General features: G+C 51.6%; 1 protein-coding gene across 2 annotated transcripts in view; it reads right to left on the minus strand.

Annotated features, from left to right (window-relative positions):
* SDK2 (sidekick cell adhesion molecule 2) overlaps positions 1-20,726 on the minus strand; it is a 261,230-nt gene that overhangs the window by 58,085 nt on the left and 182,419 nt on the right. For both annotated transcript variants that reach the window (XM_039229793.1, XM_039229792.1), the window contains 8 exons: positions 19,956-20,123; positions 19,008-19,110; positions 12,422-12,598; positions 11,936-12,072; positions 11,192-11,339; positions 6,828-6,968; positions 5,155-5,336; positions 4,507-4,622 (listed from right to left, as the gene is read on the minus strand). In XM_039229793.1, the coding sequence (XP_039085724.1) occupies positions 4,507-4,622; positions 5,155-5,336; positions 6,828-6,968; positions 11,192-11,339; positions 11,936-12,072; positions 12,422-12,598; positions 19,008-19,110; positions 19,956-20,123 (1,172 nt within the window). The remainder of the gene's footprint in view (positions 1-4,506; positions 4,623-5,154; positions 5,337-6,827; positions 6,969-11,191; positions 11,340-11,935; positions 12,073-12,421; positions 12,599-19,007; positions 19,111-19,955; positions 20,124-20,726) is intronic.

The following is a 20,726-nucleotide window of genomic DNA, read 5'->3' on the forward strand; positions in this document are numbered from 1 at the left end:
GGCAGGGGGAGGAGGAGGGGTGGGGGAGGGAGGGGGAGGGGGAAGAGGGGAGGAGGGGGAGGGGGAAGAGGGGAGGAGGGGGAGGAGGGGCAGGGGGAGGAGGAGGAGGGGGAGGAGGAGAAGCATTATTTCCAAGCTGTCCATTAACAGAGCCTAGAAACGGCATCCAGTGCTAGAAGAAGGAGCACCCTGATGCCCAGATTTTGGTATCTAACTATCATTTCCTACTGGAAAGGGCAAGTTTCTTTGAAGATGTGGCTTATCCCAGGGATGATGCAGGAATTGGAGACCGCTTGCACCATCCTGACAGGCTTCATGGAAGCTATCAGATTGTTGGGGCCCTGTCAAAAGACTCACGACCAAAGAAGCCAATGATGGGTCAATGTGGCATCAACACGGATAATAATGGCAGTGGGTTGAAACCTACCAGACGTAGGTTAAAAATCCTCACATACATAATACACTGGAACAAGACAAAAAAAAAAAAGATGTCCCCCTCTCTCCCAAACTCATCTGTCACTTAGAAAGTGCTAAGGAATCACATTCATTTTCCTGAAAATTGGTTAAGTGATGGAAGAAGACTAAACTCTTACCATGCTTTTTCTAGATGAACTGAACCTTCGAGTAACCAAAACATTGGTAAGGGGAAAATTCTTTTTATTGGAAAGTGTTTCAGCTAATAAATCAAGGAGAAATTATAATATTTGACTATCCCCCATTGGCAACCTTCTTAAAATAGTAGATCACACAGCGATCAATGGTCACCGCACGGCAGTCAGAGAGACAGCCAGACTTTGCGCCCTCTGATATAAATGCGCACCACCATCTAGGAGGGTAATATTTGGAAAAAACAAAACAAAACAAATCATCAAACCTTGAATCTGATCAAGCCTCTAGTTCTAAGTTCCAATTAACTGCAAATACAGTGTTCAGAGGAATGTGCTAAATGACCCCACAGAGAGGCAATCAGCGAAATCCAGGCTGTGGAAAATTCGATAGGGCAAATGATTAAGTTTCTTTACTAAATAAATTACAAAAGGAAGAGAGAGAGAAAGGAGAGAGAGAATCTATAGATCAGCCGAGACCTAAAAAAAAAAACAAAAACCAAAACCCGACCAATTGCAGTCGCGGGGACCTCATTCAGATCCTGAAGCAAATAAACCAACTAGTAAAAGAAATGGCGTGGCCATCAGGGAACTGCGAATGCTGACTGAATATCTGATGACAGCAAGGGGGCTTGATGTTTTTAGGCACCATGATGATGGGCGGTTACCGCGGTTGTGTCCTGAGCAGAGGCTTTATAATACTTCTCTGCAAAATGATTTAGGGAGGAAATGATACAGCAGCCTGGGATTTGCTTAAAAATATTCCAGGCGGAGACAGAGGGTGGGGGAATAGAAGGAAACGTTTGGTCCCGAGCTGGCACTTGCTGAAGCCAGGATGCACTGGGCTCCTCTAAAGCCACTGCAGTTTTCCCTCTACTTTTGAAGATGTTTGGAAAATTTTAACAAAAGGCGAGGGTGGGGGGAGTCCATTCTCACTGCAGGTACGCAAGGGACAGGCTCTGCTTTTTTCTCTCCCTGTGACACCGAAGGCCAAAGAAGAAACAAAGTGCCCGCTTAGATCCATTTCTACTTAGAAAAAAAAAATCAAGGTATAGTTCTCATTTTACCATGAACTCATACGACACATTGTCCTTTTAATGTAGGAAAAGGTATAGTTTTTGGAGTTTGAACCTGGGCTTTGCAGTTACTCTGACTCTGAACAAGTTATTTGCCTCGCGTGCCTCGGTTTCCTCCTCTGTAAAATGGGGTGAGGAGAAAACACTGACTTATTCTGAGAGGAGAAGGTGTCTCAAGCCTTAGCATCCCATCATGCTTGCGGGAAGGTGCCCTCCTGTGCTCGAAATATCTGGGCAATTCATTCCTGCCCATATTTACTGAGCAGCCGCTGGGTGCTGGGTACCAAGCAGACCGGGAAATCAGGTGGGCTTCTGTGGACTCCTCCTACTCCGCCTGAGCCATTGCCTGAATTGTCCCGGCCACTTGCATCTGCCTTAGAGATCTGCAGCCCAGGGGCACCGGGGGTGGCTCAGTCGGTTGAGCATCTGACTTTGGCTCAGGTCATGATCTTGCAGTTCATGAGTTCGAGCCCCGCATCGGGCTTGCTGCTGTCAGCGCAGAGCCCGCTTTGGATCCTGTGTTCCACACCCCCACCTTAAAAACCTTTTAAAAAAGAAGTTTGCAGCCCAGCCCCCAATCCGTGAAAGAAAGCTCAGCACTGGCAGCAAGAAGCTAATTGTTCCCAGCTCAGCTCCTCGGCTCCCCAGCACAGTGCGAGCCTCCCCTTCCCTCCCCTGCCTCCCCCCAGGGTCCTAATTAGGAGGCTCTTGCAGCCAGGCAGGCAGCCGGGTTGAGAATGCTCAGCTGCACTCCCGGCCCAGGGAAAGGCCTTCCTGGGAGCGGGCGGGCTGTGGCAGCGGGTGCACCTTCTCTGGCCCGGCCCGCCTCCGTTTGCAACCCGAGCAGAAATGCTCTTTGTGGTTTAATCTCCTTCCTCTTTCTGCCCAGACCCCCCACCCCCAGCTTGCAGTAGGAACAGCCCAGGCTGCATATCCTAGGGATCGTCTCAGCTGTTCCCCACATGCAAACGTGCACCAGAGGGAGTGTGGGAGCCTTCTGGAAGTTTCCGCGGTCACTGTGAGGTCACCGGGTCTCTGGGCTCCAAGCCAGAGCCCGCAGTGTCTCCCCTTCACTAGGCTGCTCCCTGGTGGCCCGGCCCTGAGATGCGCTGCCTCCTCTCCTGCATCTGGAGGGGGAGCCCGCCCCGTCCTCCCACCTGCCGCTGGGGGCACAGCTGTAAACCGTGGTGTAGACTGAGCACTGTGCAATCCACCTTCAGTTTTCTTGCTGGGGTTGGCATGGGGCGAGAGCAGAGACCCAGGCGTGAGATGGAGGTCTGGGTTCCAGGAGGGGATGGATGAGAAGTCCTGACTTTTAGTAATTTTTTAAAAACAATTTTTAATGTTTATTTACTTATTTAAAAATATTTTTAATGTTTATTTTTGAGAGGAGAGAGAGCGAGAGAGCGAGCGAGCACGAGTGGGGGAAGGGCAGAGAAAGAATGAGACACAGTATCTGAGCAGGCTCTAGGCTCTGAGCTGTCAACACAGGGCCCGATGAGGGTCTTGAACCCATGAACCACGAGATCATGACCTGAGCCAAAGTTGGACGCTTAACCGACTGAGCCAGCCAGGCGCCCCTGAAAGTCCTGATTTTTAGCGCGGTTACAATTACTGCAAATCTGCCACCACCACCAGCACTGCTACTACTACTTGCCGTGACCAATAAGATTACTACAACAACTACTACTATTATCGCTGTCACTCGTTGTCATGGGCTGAACTGTGCTCCCCCCCCCCCCCGCCATCACCAAAATCACATGTGGACGTCCTAACCCCCAGAACCTCAGGATGTGACTGTACTTCAATAGAACATCTTTAAAGAGGCAAGTTAGTTAAAATGAGATCCTGGTCCATAGCCCAGAAAGACTGGTGTCCTGACAGGAGGAGGAAATCTGAACAGACACAGGAAAGACGGCGCGTGGCCGCAGGGAGAAGGCGGCGCCTGTGCGCCACGGACCCGGGCCTCGAACGGACTCAACCCTGTCAACACCCTGATTTCAGACGTGCAGCTTCCAGAACTGAGAAGGAAATCCCTTTCTGCGGTGGGAGCCGCCCGGACTGCGGCCCTCAGTTCGGGCTGTCTGATCCGATGAATACATTTCCGCTGCGGCCGCGATCATTGTCTGAGCACTTGTTAATGTGTTTGTCACTGCGCTCAACGAATTACAAATATTATCTCATTTAATCCTCACACAACCCTAAGGGGCGGATGTCATTATCCTCTTCACTCACAAATGAGGAAACGGGAGTTTATTTTGGTTTTCCAGCCGCTTGAGGAGTGTATACAGTAGGGCTCAATAAACGTTTATGGAAGGAGGGAAGCTCAGAGAGCTTACGGGACTTGTCCAGGGAGCCAGCACGGGGCATGGCCAGAGCTGGGATCGTAAGCCACGTCTGTCAGGGTCCTAGGCCTGCGCCCTTACCCATAACTCTGTGGGGTCAAGTACATGTGCCAAGGACGTGTGTCCCAGCAGGATGCTTGTTAGAGCCACAGCTTGGCAGTAAGACGTGGCTTCTGGATTTTTCCGAGGCCGTGGCTATGCCCAGGTGTCTCTGAGCCTTAAACAAATCTGGTTTTGTTTATACCCCAGTCTCACTGAGAAAACTCCCCTGCACTGGGTCACAGACTGGGCAGTGTCTAGACCCCCCACAGCTTGTGTGTGGCCTTAGAGAGAGCCCGTGAGCCCTTGGCCTTGACCATGTGTCTTCTGCTTAGCTTGAACGGATGACTTCAGAAGGACTGGACTTCTCTCCCCTTCTCCCCGCCTCCTCAGCCCGCAGCCTCCCCCTCTCCCTCCTGGAGCAAGGAGAGCCTCACGTACCTTGTAGCCCTGGTTGATGCCATTGATGAACTGGGGGCTGGGCGCATTCCAGGTGAAGCGGATGGTCGTGGAGTTGGTGGCTTCTGCGTGCACGTTGCCAGGAGGGACGGTGGGGACTGGAGGGGGGCAGGCGTGCGGGGCGGAGGGGGGCAGGGGCACGGTCAGTCTTGCCCGGTTAAGTAGAGCAAACACAGGGATGGGGTCTGCAGGCTCTGCCCCACCCCCTCTCCTCCCTTGCTCTGTGGGCTTAAGACCCCCTCTTTCTCTAGATTAGTGTGGGTTTAATAAAACTTGCCTGACCCATTTCACAGGGTACCAATAAACAGAAGTGATGGATGTGAAAATAGGGGAAGCTTTTTATGTACAATACTCAGCATGAGCGGTTTCACGATCCTGTTAACACGGACTGCATAGAAGGTCCCTGTCACCCTGAAGTCTCTGCCTTCCTCATGCTCCCTCGAACTCCTCTTCCCCTCAGGATGCCCCCCCCACCCCCACCCTACGGAGTAGCTGGGGCAGCGTGCAGCAGCTCAGGACTGGATAAAACAGGTGACACGGCCGAGGCAGGACGGGACAGGTACAGGACCGACAGGTGCAAGCCCAGGGGGAGAGAAGCGCCTGTCCTCTGTGGTCACAGTCCCCACCCACCTCCCTGCAGGGTCCACTCGGTGACTTTGCTGCTGTAGACACCCCGCCCGGCGCTGTTGTAGGCGGCCACCTCGATCTCATAGTTGGTCCAGATGATGAGGTCCTCCAGCAGCAGATTGTTGACATCAGCATCTGTGATGTTCTTAAACTGGTACCCGACAGGCAGCCCGGCCAGGCAGTACCTGCGGGGAGGAAGGCAGGACGCGGCCGCGCAGAGTCAGGCTGCGGGGCGCATGCCCAGGAACCCGGGTGCGGAGGCATGAATGTTCCACACCCACGCTGTCCAATATGGCAGCCGTGAGCACCTACAGCTGTTGAGGACTTGAAACATGGTTGGCACTGGGAGCCTGTACTTTTATTTACTTTATAGTCAATAACTGCAGGTGACCAATGGCTATCTCCCTGGATAGCCCAGGGCTAGTGGATGTGTCTGTTCTTTCCGATGGGGGAGGGCACTGGTGAGATGGCTAGATAACCATGGACAGTGAGAGTTCTGGGGAGATCACACTTGTCTCACCTTGGAGGGCTCATTGATGGAGAGCCATGTCCAATCAAAGGCTGGACTCATTTTCTTTTTCCCTCCAAAAAAGTGGCTCCCCCTTTAGACGGCCATTCACTTAGATGGAGGGAAAACACCTGAGCCTGCCTACTCTGCCAATTTCTACCTTCCACTGGAGAAAGAACACACGGTAGTAATGACGTGTGGTCTGTTCAGGAGAAATTCTGGAGGCTGGATAGCCTCTACCCATTTTTGGAAAATGAGAGGCCTCAGATTATTTTGCTGTGTTACAAAACCCCATAGCAGTGGTTCTCAGAGGCTCACCATGCATCAGAACCCCCTGGAAGGCTTGTTAAAACACAGGTTTGCCAGGCCCACTCCCAAGTTTCCCATTTGGTAGGTCAGGTGCGGGACTTGAGAATTTGCATTCAAATTGATGCTGCTGCTGGTCCGGGGACCACCTTTTGAGAACCACTGCTGATTTTGGTTCACCAAAAGCTCACAACAAAATGAACTGATAATGGAGCAGTCAACTCAACAATAACTTCTTCTGGAGAGTGTACGCCTATCGGAAAAGAGATGTGCATTTTGCAGCCAGCCAGAATTCAGAACATTGATGAACGCCCAGTGACTTCAGTTTACTCTAATTTTAATTCACAAAACCAAATTAATAGGACTTAATAACTCACTCTGAGGTTATCAGGGACATGCCCTTGGTCAAGGGTAGATATAAAAGTCTATATAACGGGGCTTCATTGTGCAGTAAGGACCAAAGAAAGGATGTCTACTTTTTTGACCAGTTCTTGGCCCAGTAGTTGGCTTTAGGTGGGATAGTTTTGGTTTCCTGGGGAGGGGGGGGCGGTGGCCCCTTGAATATTTACCTATCTCCCTGTATCCTATCTTGTGGATCCGGGACACATGGCAGACTTGCCCATCCATACGGCCTTGAGGACATTACACTGTACTTCCTCTCTCAAGCATTCCTATTGGCTTCCAAGGTTCTGCCTTCTGGAAGTTCTTTTATATGTCTAATCTAAGTCCTTCATAACATGGTGAAGGCATTTCTTGTTCCTGGGTCCTTGTTAGATGGACAAGGATCTGCTATTTCCCAATCCACTCCTGACCCTCCCCTTGAGTTTGGGCTGCCTCGCCTTTCCTGGGAGTGGACACCTACCTAATGATGTAGCCCTTGAGAAGGCCATTCTGGTGGCTCTCAGGAGGCGGCTGCCACTGGATCATGATGGACTGGTTGGTCCGGCCGCTGGCGATGACGTTCTGCGGAGGGGCCGTGGGGGGTTCCTCGGGAAGGGAAACCCTGGACATAAAAAACATCAAGAGTGGGTGGGGGATGGGTTGCTTGGGTGGCTTAGCTGGTTAAGCGTCCAATTCTATTTTGGCTCAGGTCATGATCTCACGGTTCGTGAGATGGAGCCTCACGCCAGGCTCCACACTGATTGTGCAAGGCCTGCTTGGGATTCTCTTTCTCCCTCTCTCTCTGCCACTCCCCTGCTCGCATGCACGTGCATGGTCTCTCTCTCTCCCTCTCTTAAAATAAATAAATAAACATTAAAAAAAAAGAGTGGGTGCAGGGGCGCTTGAGTGCCTGGGCAGCTCAGTCTCAAGCGTCTGACTTTAGCTCAGGTCACGATCTCATGGTTCGGGAGTTCGAGCCCCATGTTGGGCTCTGTGCTGACAGCTCAGAGCCTGGAGCCTGCTTCACATTCTGTGTCTCCCTCTCTCTGACCCTTCCCCTTAATGGGAAATGAGGAGGCTGCTCTGTTCCTGGATGACTCTGCACAACTGCTGTGTGCTTTTGGGCAAGTCACTTAACCTCTCTGCGCTGGTTTCTTTATCTTTTAAAGGAGTATGATAAAGCTCCGCTTGCCTGCTTTATAAGCCCAGTTGAGGCTCCAATGACACCATGTATATATGAATATTTTGAAAACACCATAAAGCACCAGATGTGTGTATTTTCTGTGCAGGAAAGGGACCTCGGCCTCAGTTTCTCATACGCCAAACAAGCTGCTGTTGGAGATGATGATGTCATATGTAATCAGGAATTTCAGAAGCGGGGGTGTTTGTCACTTCCCGGTTGCAGGCTGGTGGGGCACTGTCACTACGCTTCCTTTTCCGACCAGCTGAGCCCCAGGCCGGGGACGGGCAGGCCGGGTGAGGCTGGTGAGGCGCATGCGCAAGCCCATCGCCCGCTTCCAGAAGCAAGTGCCACGGCGTCCCTTCCTCTGGCTTTGCCAGGGGACACAGTGTTCCATGCTGTGTATTGTTCACAAAACTGACATGCATCCATTAAATACAAAAGTTAATTATTTTTGATGGATGTCTCTCCCTTTCAGCTTATTTTTATGTCTTGCTTTCTGACGGAGAGCTTTGCAACATGTACCGCACACTCCCACGTCTTTGTAAAGCCCGCGGTGAGGGTGATTTAACCTTTTTCTTTGTGACTCAGGGCTGTTAGCATGAAGATTCATCAGGAAGATGAATCAGGGTTTGAAATGAAGCCCGAAGACCTGGAGAAAGTGGAGGGTGGATTTCCCAACACTCTGAGGCTTCCTGTGGTTGGGATGTTGTAGTTCTGAGGGGCTGCGGCCACATCCATGTTATTCCCCACACCACTAGCAGGTGGCACACGGCCGGGCACATAGCAGGTGTTCAACTAACAGTGGGTGAATAAATTCTCCTGTAATTGCCCTCCTGTTACCTGCCACCTCTCTTTCCAGTGAGGGTGTCACGACCCCCGCGGCATCCCCCTTATGAGAGCCAGAAAGACTCAAGCTTGCCGGAACTGTGGCCAAACCAAACGATCTGATTTAAGCCAGAGGTCGGCGTACACACACTTAAGAGAATTTTTTAAACAGCCAAATGCATTCTTGGCTCCGCTACAAATGATCGGTTGACCATATATGCCAGCGTTTATTTCTAGGCTCTCTGCTTTGTACCACTGGTCTACATCTCTATATTGATGCTAGTATCACGCAGTTTTGATTACTACAGCTTTCTAGTATCGTGTGAGATCAGGAAATGTGATGCCTACAGCTCTGTTCTTTCTTGGGACTGCTGTGGCTAGTCAAGGTCTGCTGTGGCTCCAAACACATTTTCGGATTGTGGGTTTTTTTTTTCCTAATTGTGTAAAAGACGTCCTTGGAATTTTGATAGAGATTGCATTGAATTTACACATGGACATTTCGACAGTATTATTAATTCTTCTCAATGGGGAAAGAAAAGTCTCTTTGGTACACAGTGTTGGGAAAACTGGACAGCCACATGCAGAGGAAGGAAGCTGGACCCTTATCTGACACCAGTCACAAAAATTAACTGAAAAACGGGGCGCCTGGGTGTCTCAGTTGGTCAAACGTCTAACTCTTGGTTTCAGCTCCGGTCATGATCTCACGGTTTGCGAGTTGGAGCCCCGAATTGGGCTCTGCGCTGATATCGTGGCGCGTGCTTGGGATTCTCTCTCTCTCTGCCCCTCCCCCATGTGGGCGCATGTGTGCTCTCTCTCTTTCTTGAAATAAATAAATAAACTTAAAAAAAATTTAATTAGATGGAAATCTAAAGGAGGAAAAGAAAAAAAAAAAAAGAAAAAATCAAAGACTTAATCGTAGGACCCTAGCTCGTCAAACTCCTAGAAGAAAACATAGGGACAATCTCTTTGACATTGGTCTGAGCAACAGTTTCCTGGACACGACACTCAACGCACAGGCAATAAAAGCAAAAATAAGGAAGCGGGACCACAGGAAACTAACAAGCTCCTGCACAATAAAAGAAACAATCAACAAAATGAAAAGCTAACCCATGGAATGTGGAAAAACACCTGCAAACCATATATCTGATCTGGGGCTAATAGTTGAAATATATAGAGAACTTATACAACCCAGTAGCAAAAAAAAAAAAAAAAAAAAAAAAAACCCCACAAAAAACCAAACCCCTCCCCCAAAACAACAACAAAAAACCCCCAACTCAATCTAAAAATAGGCAGAAGATCTGAACAGGCATTTTCCCTACGAAAATATACAGATGACCAAGAGGTGGATGAAAAGGAAATGTGAATGAAAATCAGCGAGGTGACACCCCACACCTGGTAGATCAGCTATCATGGAAAACTGAAAAGGCAAAACAGAACAGGCATTGTCAAGGATGTGGAGAGAAGGGAACCCTCATGCACTGTGGGTGAGGATGTAATCTGGGGCCGCTACTGTGGGAAACAATATGGTGGCCCCACAAAAGATTACAAATAGAACTACCGTATAATCCAGCCATCCCACTTCAGGTGTTTCTCCATCCACAGGAAACACAAATAGGATCTCAAAGATCTATCTGCACCCCCATGTTCACTGCAGCATTATTCACAATAGCCAGGATATGGAAATACCCTAAGTACTTGTCAATGGATGGGTGGCTTAGGAAGATGTGCTAAATGCATCTAATGGAGTATTATCCAGCCACGAGAAAGAAGGAAATCTGGTCATTTCCACCAACATGGATGGGCCTTGAGGGCATAATGCTAAGTGAGAAAAATCGGACAGAGAAAGACAAATACTGTATGATCTCATACACGGAATCTAAAAAAGCTGAATTTAAGAGAAATAGAGAGGAGAATGGTGGTTACCTGGCCAAAGGTACCAACTTCCAGTTATAAGCTTAACAAGTTCTGGGCATCTGAATATAGCATGGTGATTATAGCTAATAATACCGCATCATATACTTAAAAGTTGCTCAGAAAGTAGATCTTAAATGTCCTTGCCGCAAAAGAGAAATGGTGTTAGCTAACGCCATGGTGGTAATCGTACTGCAATATACAAGTGCATGAAATCAACACACTGTATGCCTTCAACTCACACAGTGTTATATGTCAATTATAACCTCAATACATCTGGAAAAAAGTAAAAAAAAAAAAAACCCATAAATGGAACGCTCTGGTGCATGGGCTTTGTGTCGCTGTCATTCTGACTTCTTGTTTCATGGCTTCTTTCTCCCTAGAGGAAACCGCCTGGCTACAGGACTCAAGTGGCCAGAATCGCCTCCTATGTAAGTGGGTATCACTGGGCGATGTTTGAAAATGGGCGACCCTCTGGTTTTCCTTGATTTTCATCATTTTTATAAAAGCCTCGCTGAAAGCTTAGTAGGACCTGGCATCGTGCGAGGCACTGGATACAGGCTGGAGACCTGTCACGTATCAGTGATGGCAGAAGGTGGGGAGGCAGAGGCAGAATGAAGGGCGTCTTTGAACTTGCCTGGGTCCCCAGTGGGAGGGACCATTAAATCAGTGCTGATCCTGCCCCAGGCACTGCTCACGGCACCTCCCCCTGTGTGATCTTTCACCTTGGTGGCATCCCTGCGGGGCAGGCATGAATAATGCTACCCCATTCTACAGAGGCAGTCACTGAGCCCAGAGGGCCAGGATCTGCACGCAGCCAGGTCCCACGCGGCCATATGGGTCTCGGCCGTCGGCAGCCCCCCCTCAGCACCCCCTGGCCAACGGCGTCAACGAGCCCCACTGGGTAGGTCACCTGCTCCCCTCACCTCTCTGTGTCCTTGCTGAACTGCCCCTTCCCCACGTCGTTGACTGCACAAAGACGGAACTGGTAGGAGCGTGCAGGCACCAAGCCCTTGACCATCACTGAGGTAGCCTCGGGGTCCACGCTGGCCAGGAGCATGGTCCAGGGGGCATCTACAAGGACAGAGGGTGGAGGCAGAGGTGGACATCCCGGAGGCCATGTTGCTTACCCCAGTCCAGCAGAGGAGCGGCCGCCTCCCCCAACTCCATCCAGTAGAGGCTGGTCACATCATTTTCCTGAGTCCCCTTAGCCCACGGGTTCCCGGGGGCTGGAGGGTCCTGGGGAGGAAGCAAGGACTCATGGGAACAGAGATGCAGGTGTCTTTTCTATCTTTTTCTCCCCTCCTCAAATTGATGAACTCCAGGCAGACTGTACTGAAAACACCATTCAAGTGAGGCCTGCTAATTGGGCACTTCACAGCTCGGGGGTCCTGGAGGGTAAAGAAGGAAGAGAATCGCCACCGCCTTGGAGGCTGTATGGCGGCAGGCCCTGAGTCCCACACCTCACAGACATGACCTCACTCGACGGCCCCAGCGGCCCGAGGAGGCGGACGCCATCACTCGTTTTGCAGGGAAGTGGAGGCCTCCAGAAGGTCTGCTCAAAGGCACAGAACTGGGACGTGGTGGGGGATGGGGTGGGGGCTGGAAGCTGGCCCCGGGCCGCCCTCCCCGTGCCTGTGCCTTCTGCTGGCCGCCGCGGGAAGCCTTACTGTTCTCTGACATCTCCAGGACGTAGCGAAGCAGTGGGCTGTTGCCGTCGAAGGGCTTGGCCCACGTCAGGTTGATGGCCCGCCTCTCCGCCGTGCTGAGGGTGGCCACAGGGCGCTCGGGGGCGTGAGGCAGCTGCCTGGAGGAGAGAGGCGTGGTGGCGCCGGCTGTGACGTCTGGAGTCTGGCGACACCTGGCCACCAGGGCTCAGATGGAACTTGGCTGATGCCTCGTGCTCAGCCACAAAGCTCGGCCTTTGGGTCACCCACCTGGAGGCTCTGCTTTCTGGCCTCCCTGCCCCAGACCATCCCCACGCTCCCCTGCTCTTGACAGAGGGCCTCGCTGAGCTGGGGGGTAAGGCCTGGGGGAGGCTTGGGTATGTTCCCAGAGGGGAGCGAACCCAGGTCGCACACACGCGGTGTTGGGTGAAAATAAGCCTGCCTGTGACCTCCTCTGCCGGGACGGGGGGCGGGCAGGGTGCCCCTTACCTGACGCGCAGGTGGGCACTGCGAGAGTCATTGCCCCCGGCTGAGAGCACCCGGCAGGTATAGGTGCCGATGTCCCCTGACCACGTCTGCGAGATGTGCAGGGAGCCGTTTTTGTCGAGGCGGATGCGGGGGTTGTTCTCCGTGCCCAGGGTGACTCCATCCTTCTCCCAGACGTGCCTGAGAGTGAGAAGAGCCAGTCAGGAAAGAGAGAAGGGAACTGGGGGGCCTCCCAGGACTCCGCCCAAGACAAGTCTGGAGGAGAGGCCCCCGGGGCTGGTCCTGGATGGGCGCCCGGTGGGCACCGGCTCAGCCCACGGCCAGCCATCCCTGCGGCAGGTGCTCCATCCAGGAGGGTCACCACGCGGAGCTGTGACCCCTCTACCTCAGGTCAAGGTCAGGGCCATGTTGCTTTTGGCCGGAAGCCACCGCCAAACAGCCGGCACAAAAGAGCCGGCAAAAGGTAATCTTCCAAAGAAGTTCAAAGATTACAGCTGGAAAAAAGAATTCAAGTTTCCGCACAGACTGCATTTTGGAATTAGTTTTATGAGGGGAATCATTAGGTCAATGCATCACCGTGACAAATTGACTTCGGTGTCCAAAAAATCACTTTAGCTCCGGTCAGTCAGTACAAAAGGGGGACTTGAGAAATTACACACAGGCCCGTGCCTGACAATAAGAAATATTGTCTCTGGAATGATTCTTGAGGAAATACAACTATTACTGTCAGCAGCGTAATGCAGGGTGTCAGCTTCAGGGAGCACACCGTGCTGTTGCCCCGTGGCAAGGGTGGCCAGGGCGCTGGGCGCAGGATGGGGACTGAGCAAGCAGCTCTGCACATGACCCGTCCCTCGCTCAGCTGGGGACAGAGTGGCCTGAGCCACAAAGATGTGAGAGAACTATCTGTGTTAGAGAACGCAAGAGTGCTAGGGAGAATGAGCCAGTAATATGTGTATATGTGTGTATATGTATTTATAAATTAATACACACATATATATAAATTTATATATATAAATTTATAAATATATATAAATGTTCATTTATTTTTGACAGAGAGAGACAGAGCATGAGCAGGGAGGGGCAGAGAGAGGGAGACACAGAGTCCCAAGCAGGCTTCAGGCTCTGAGCTGTCAGCACAGAGCCCGACGCAGGGCTCGAACCCATGAACTGCCAGATCATGACCAGAGCTGAAGTCAGACGCTTAACCGACTAAGCACGCATGTGCCCCGAGCCTGTAATATTTTAAAGCTAGGTTTTTAAAAAAACAATCAGGGAATTGTAAATACAAAACAAAAATCCAGGAAGACTGAAAAGCTTTCCCATAGTGGGTAACCATGATTAACAGCTGAACATATATACCTTCCAGACGTTTCTCTCCTGCCCCCAGGGGGATGGTACCAAAGTGCCACCATGTTCTGGATTCAGATTCACTGGCCAAACGTTGCCTTGATCACTTGCCAGCTTTTGTGATCCTGGGTATGTTTATTTAACCTCCCTGTGTCTCCATAACCTCATCTGACATACGAGGAAAATAGTAACCTCTCGCTTTAAAAGGTTGTTCTAAGGATTGTGTGAGTTAATGTAAAATGTTTCAAGAAGTGCCTGGAGTTTGGTAAGGGATCCACAGAAGTTGCTTTGATTCTTAAAGCAAACGTGAACAATATCTAGCTCTCTATCCATCCATCCCGATCTTAACGCTGCTTTCCCACCCAACAAAATATCATAAACTGTTTTTAATGGGGCGCTTCCACACCGTGGTTTTTATCAGCTGCGTGGTGCTTCCCCCACGAGTGTTGTGTGATTGTCCCTGAAACGTCGGGTGGCCAGCTTAGCTCCTTGTTGGCTGATATGATAGTTAATGCTGCAATGAACATCCTTGCAGCGACATATTTTCATCCGTGCTAAATAATTTCCTTGAGGATGCGTTTACAGCAGTGAAATTGCCGAGTTAAATTTTAAGGCTTTTTATGCATATTTACAAATTGTCACAAGGAATCACCTTCAATTCATCGCCATAGCTGGCAAAGAATCAGCCTTGCCAGCCCTGATGGCGTGAGCAGAATTCCTGCGTAAGGAGCAGCTTAAGGTGGGGGGGCCCTGGGTGGCCCAGGAGGTTCAGAGTCTGACTTGGCTCAGGTCATGATCTCCTGGTTTGTGAGTTTGCACTCCTGGCCTTGGGCTCTGTGCTGACAGCGCAGAGCCTGCTTCGGAATCTCTGTACCCGGCCCCCTCTCTGCCCTTCCCTGGCTCATGCTCTCTCTCTCTCTCAAAAACAAATTTAAGAAAAAAAGAAACAGCTCTGGCAGACATTCTTTGCCCCAGGAGGCAGTGTTTTAGGAAGCATTGGTTACCACCTTGTGCCCAGACAACTGAATCTGAATCCAATCAGCCAGTTCCTTGAATCTAGTTAGAAATACAAGGGATAGAAGAACAGGTGTACCACACCATGTGTACCATGCAAACTATGGCCCGCTGCCTGTCTGTGTAAATAAAGTTTTATTGGAATGCAGACATGCTCATTTGTTTGCATACTGCCTGTGACTGCTCCTCAAATAGCAGTGACAAAAGCTATATAGCCCTCAAAGCTTGGAATATGTACTCTCTGGCTCTTTACAGCCAAAGTTAGCTGGACCTCTGTCCTGTAGAACCTGGTCTCTCCGACTAGTTAATTGCATGTAAACAAAGCAACAATGAAAACAAAATTAAGGAGGCGGAGGGGACTATGTAGAATAAGGAAGACACACCAACCAAAAGCAATGTGTAGACCTTGTGTGAACCCTGAGTTCAACTTTTAAAAAGGCACCTCTGAGATAATCAGAGCCATTGTATTAGCAGACATCAAAGGATTGCTCATTGTGTTAGATGTGACCGGGGCATGGTTGTTATGTATAAAGAAAAGTCCTTTTAAGTAAGAAATGCCCATTGACATAGTTAAAGATGAAATTGCATGCTTAACATTCGCTTTTAAAATATTGCAGTTAGGGGCAGACTGGGTGGTTCAGTAGGCTAAGCATACGACTTCAGCCCAGGTCATGATGTCACAGTTCGTGAGTTCGAGACCCGTGTTGGGCTCGCTGCTGTCAGTGCCGAGTTGGCTTCGGATCCTCTGTCCCCCACAGGTCTCTGACCCTTCCCCACTCACAAGCATGTGCAGGTATTCTCTTTCTCTCTCAAAATTAATAAAAAAAACATTAAAAAAATAAAATATTGCAGTAAAAAAAGTGTGTGGGGGGAGAGGGGGGTAGGCAAAATTAGGTGAGCAAAGTGCTGACAATCACTGAGGCTGAGAGATGGGTACATTAGACTTAATGACACTGGCCTCTCTACTCTGGCCTATCTGAACATTTCTGTGAAAGGAAGAGAGAGAGAGGGAGAGGAAGGAAGGAAGGAAGAAAGAAGGAAGGAGGAAAGAAGGAAGGAAGAAAGGAAAGAAGAAAGAAAGAAAGGAAGGAAGGAAGGAAGGAAGGAAGGAACAACTAGGGGGTCCATTTAACTTAGGGTAGAAATTTTCCAAAATCATGTGTTATTATATAGCTGACTATTAAACAATTTTGATGAGTGATTTTTCAGGCCTTCTCTCAGCTTTAAATGATATTAGACAGGGGCACCTGGGTGGCTGAGTCAGTTAAGTGTCTGACTTCAGCTCAGGTCAAGATCTCATGGTTCCTGGGTTCGAGCTCTCCGTTAGGCTCTATGCTGACAGCTCAGAGACTGGAGCCTGCGTGGGATTCTGTGTCTCCCTCGCTCTCTGCCCCTCCGCCACTGGTACTCTGACCTCTGTCAAAAATACATAAACATTAAAAAATTTAAAAAACAATATTAGATAGTCCTCAAGAAATCGAAGATGTGCAAAAATAGTTATAAGGATGTGGACCGTGATGCTTCCGAATATTAGCAAAAAACTGAGGAGGAATCCAAATATCCAGCATTAGGGAACTGGTAACATAAATTCCATTACATCCACACAATGGACATGTGAAGGATCATATAATGGAGTTTACATGAAAATATTTATTGACAGGGAAAGAGATTCACAATAGGTTTTTAAAGGAAAAAGCAGACTAAGAAACTGTGTTTCCGGTCTTTTATAAACGACACCCAAATATTACTATCTCTGAGAGAAAACAGATAAACCTACTTTTCTTCTTTTTTCCTCTCTCTCCCTCCCCAGTTTTTGAGGCTTATCTGCATTTTCTATATTTTCCTCCTCAAAAGGGTATCTATTAGAAAAAAAAAGGCCAATAGAAATATTGATTAGTACTCATCATTGCCCGAGTGGATTTGTCAGAGTGGGTCTAGATCTGGCCTCGGATACCAAACAGAAGAGTTTTCTCCTGAGGCTGTTCTGGAAGTTTCCTGTGCCGGCACCCTGCTCAGGCTGCCCCCCGTGGGCCCTGGCTTGATTCTCAGGAGGATGCGAACACAGAACGAAGTGGCCACCACTTTATTTGATGTGGTTGCTGGGTCCTTCCTAGCCTGTCTGGTCAGGGAGCCCCGCCTGCGGTGTGTTCCCTGAAGCTGGGACAGCGTTTTCAAGTCCAAGGAAGGGGCAGGAGACATGGGGGTGGTTGCGGGCACAGACTGTGAATTGTGGGGGCGGAGGGGCCAGTTCTGTTCTCTCTCCCCATCTAGAAAAGACTGCCCTAGGGGTGCCTGGTGGCTTAGTCGGTTAAGCGTCCGACTTTCACTTAGGTCATGATCTCGCGGTTCGTGGGTTTGAGCCCCGCGTTGGGCTCTGTGCTGACTGCCAGCTCAGAGCCTGGAGGCTGTTTCAGAGTCTGTGACTCCCTCTCTCTCTGACCCTCCCCTGCTCACGCTGTCTCTCTCTCTCTCCTAGAAATAAATAAAACATTTAAAAAAAAAAAAAAAGAAAGAAAAGACTGCCCTACGTGGAGAATTCCAGTCTAAGGCGAGGACCCCTCCCGTGAACCAGAACACGGTTTTCCCATCTGGGGATCCCTGGGGGTCCTGGGGAGGTGGGTCTGTGGCTATATTGCAAGAGATCCCTGAATCCCTTCATCCGTGAAGAACTATCTAGAAAATGGGGGCGCCTGGGGGGCTCAGTCGGTTAAGCGTCCGACTTCGGCTCAGGTCACGATCTCACAGTGCGTGGGTTCAAGCCCCGCGTCGGGCTGTGGGCCGACAGCTCGGAGCCTGTATCCTGCTTCAGCTTCTGTGTCTTCTTCTCTCTCTTTGCCCCTTTCCTGTTTCTGCTCTCTCTCTCTCAAAAATAAATAAATAAACTTTCAAAGAAAAAAAAAAGAATTATCTAGAGGATGAATAAAATATGCAAGTATTTTCCAAATAACAGTAGATGATATTTTAATTAGTAAAATGCCAATTTATTTTAAAGTGTTACTGAATTAGCACTGCTTTTTATTATTATAAAGTTTTTTAATTAGTGGGTGATAAAATTATAGCTACTTATGTAGAGGGCGGAGACTCACTGCAGTATTCTATTGGGGGGATATGTGGGCTCGCAGTATTCTGGGGGGGTATGTGGGTTCTCTTAGAGAACATTTGTATAGTTGACATATATTTCTTTCACAAAAATTGAATAATCACAGGAATAGGGGTATTTGAGTCACGCGTTGACAATGTATTTACGTCTCTGTGATTTCAAGGCTCGTGCCTGCGTTGGTGCTGGCCCTAAAAGACTGTCTTTAAAGGATCAAAGAGGAGCTGTTTCTCAAACCCGGGGGCCCGCAGTGGATTGGCTGAGGATGGACGTGTGTCTAAAAGTCTAGTGCCCCTAAAGGCAACCTTGGCTTCTAGGGGCCCATCCGGTGTGGCTGTTAGACTGTCGTATGCCCAATGACCACCAGATGGCGCCTCAGGACGCAGCGGCCTCCGGAGCCGCGGGGGGCCGACTCCCAGGTGGTATCAGTGCCGGGGCCCCTTCCAGCCTTGATGCCGGTTGCTTTGGCAGTGATATTGGCCGTAAAGTATGGAAGCAACACGGAGGGAATATTTGTTTTTAAGGCAGAAGTTACATTTTTTAACGCAGCTTCCCAGAGTTCAAGGGGGAGCCGGAAGGGACATTTTTCTCCTGGAGTTTCTGGAGCCTTTCCCGGGGTCCTCAGCCCAAGCTTGGGAGGCGTCCCAGCTTGGCTGCTCCTCCAGGGCCCCATCCAGTGGCTCCCCCAGTGGGACCTGGTTCCCCATAGGCCTGGCTCCTGCGGTGAGTGGTGGGGTGGCCCCGCTGGGGGCCCTTTCTCCTCACCCCTGTCTCTCTTGCCCCAGCCTTTCTGCACTCCCACGCCTGTTTACCCAGACCCGTCTGCTGTCCCTAGGTGGGCAGAGGGTCTAAGACTTCGGTCTTAGATGGTGCTAGAGTGGGGTCCTGGGCCCCTGTGTCCACATGTCACCAACCCAAACGCCTCTTTCTCCTCCCCCCTCGCTGCTGCGTCCCTTCTTCCTCCACGTTTCCACATACCCCCTCCCTCTGATGCAGCCAGTTCAGCTCAGCCCTGCACTCGCTCTATAGGGAGGGCCCCCCCAAGACTGTGGCTTGGTGTCAACACCTGCCCAGCTGTCCCCAAAGCTGCCCTCCCCCTTCGCCTCCATGGGGTCACAGCAGAGGCAGTACCTGACGGTCACTCGCGGGTCTTGGGTCACTCCACACACCATGGAGGCCTGGGTGCCCTTGATGACACTCTGGTCCTGGGGAGGCTTGGTGATGTGCGTCCGGGCTGAAAGAGGGCAGGGAGACAGGGTGGCGAGGAGGGCACACAGGGCCAGGGTGACAGCCGGGACGCAGGTGGGTGGGAAGGGCGAGTGGAATTCCGCATGCAGGCGAAGGCATGCCCAGCACGCGGACGGGTCTCCCATGGCGGGGGTCCCTGACAGTCAACAGAACAACGTGCCTCTCTGGCACTCGAATTCTTTAAAGCCACATTTGTGGCAGGGGCTTAATCTTGCCCCCATGGACCCACGTGAGGGACAAACAAATGGAGATCTGAGGATGACCGGGGGCCCATGTTCCCAGCGCGACAGTGGTCTGGCTGGGGTAGAAGTAGGATCATCTGCGGCCCGCGGTGCCCGGCCCCCACAGGCATGGCTGTCTTGGGCCTGGATCCCAAGTGCTGCTGTCTGACCCCAAGGGGCTTGATTAGTGTCCTTAAAGCAGCACCCGGCCTGCTACAGTCTGGGCCACGTCCAGCCGGTGGCCTGTTTGGGCAAACGCACTAGCGCTGGATCACACTGGCTTTGGTGATGAAAGGAGAGTCGGTGGAGGAGTCGGGACTCAGGCGTCTGGCCCACACCAAGCCTAGAACAGCCACTCTCTGGCCCTTTACGGAGCAAGCTGCGGACTTGTGCCCTGAGGATACGAAGACCGCTGCGCACCGCCTCCCCGTGCTCCCCCGGCCTCGCTCCCGAGGCCCCATGGGCGGAAGCCCGGCCTTCCCGGCCGCCGGCCGCTGGGGTGACGTGTCCAAGCCCTTCGCGCGTAGGAAGGGCCGCTGGGGGGACAGGCGTGCGGCTGTGCACGCACTCCCGCGCGGACGTGTGGCGTGCCCACGCTCTGCACACTCACCCCACACGACCAGGTCGGCCGAGGCCTCGTCGACCCCCCGGGAGTTGGTGGCCAGGCAGGTGTAGGCCCCGGCATCGGAGATGTGCGTGGGGCTGACGAGCAGGCTGCCCGACTCCAGCAGCGTGAAGCGAGGCAGCTGGACCGAGCCGCTGGCCAGGATGCGCTCCCCTGGGGGCGACACGGGGTGGGCTCGGGGGACGCTCCGTCCGGGCGGCCCCGGGCAGGCCCCCAGCGGCGGCGGGGGCAGGGCGGGGTGGGGGTGAGGCCCAGAGGGGTGTCTGTCGCGGTGACGGGCACAAGGGCACTCGGGCACAGAGCCCGGCGCCCCTGGCATCTCCCCCCCCTCCCCCCCCACCGCGCTGTCTGCCCTTCGCCAGAGAAGGCCAGGGACTGTGTCCTGAAGCAGCCGGGCGCAGCTCCTGGAGACAGCTGGTACCCGGGCCGGGGGGGGGGGGGGGGGCAGCTCTGACAAGGTGGTGACGGGCATCCCGAGGCAGGATGCTTCTGGAGAGTCACCTTCAGGGAGGGGATGGAGGGAAGCGACAGGCGGGAGCAGCAAGGAGTGGGGATGGGGCGGACGCGGGCAGGTGGGGGGGCCAGCCCCCCTCCTTTCTGTATGTATGTACGTATTTATTTATTAATTTCTGTATCCATTTTAAAGAAAATCCCACCGGCCTGTGCAGAGGGGCAGCCGCACGTGCAAGGCACTGCCCGGAAGCCTGAGCCAGTGCGCGGGTCAGGTGAGCGCGCTCATCTGTGTCCGTGCGCGTG

Source organism: Hyaena hyaena, unplaced genomic scaffold, assembly GCF_003009895.1.
Source record: "Hyaena hyaena isolate Hyena2069 unplaced genomic scaffold, ASM300989v1 scaffold_39, whole genome shotgun sequence".
Taxonomy (NCBI): Eukaryota; Metazoa; Chordata; class Mammalia; order Carnivora; family Hyaenidae; genus Hyaena; species Hyaena hyaena.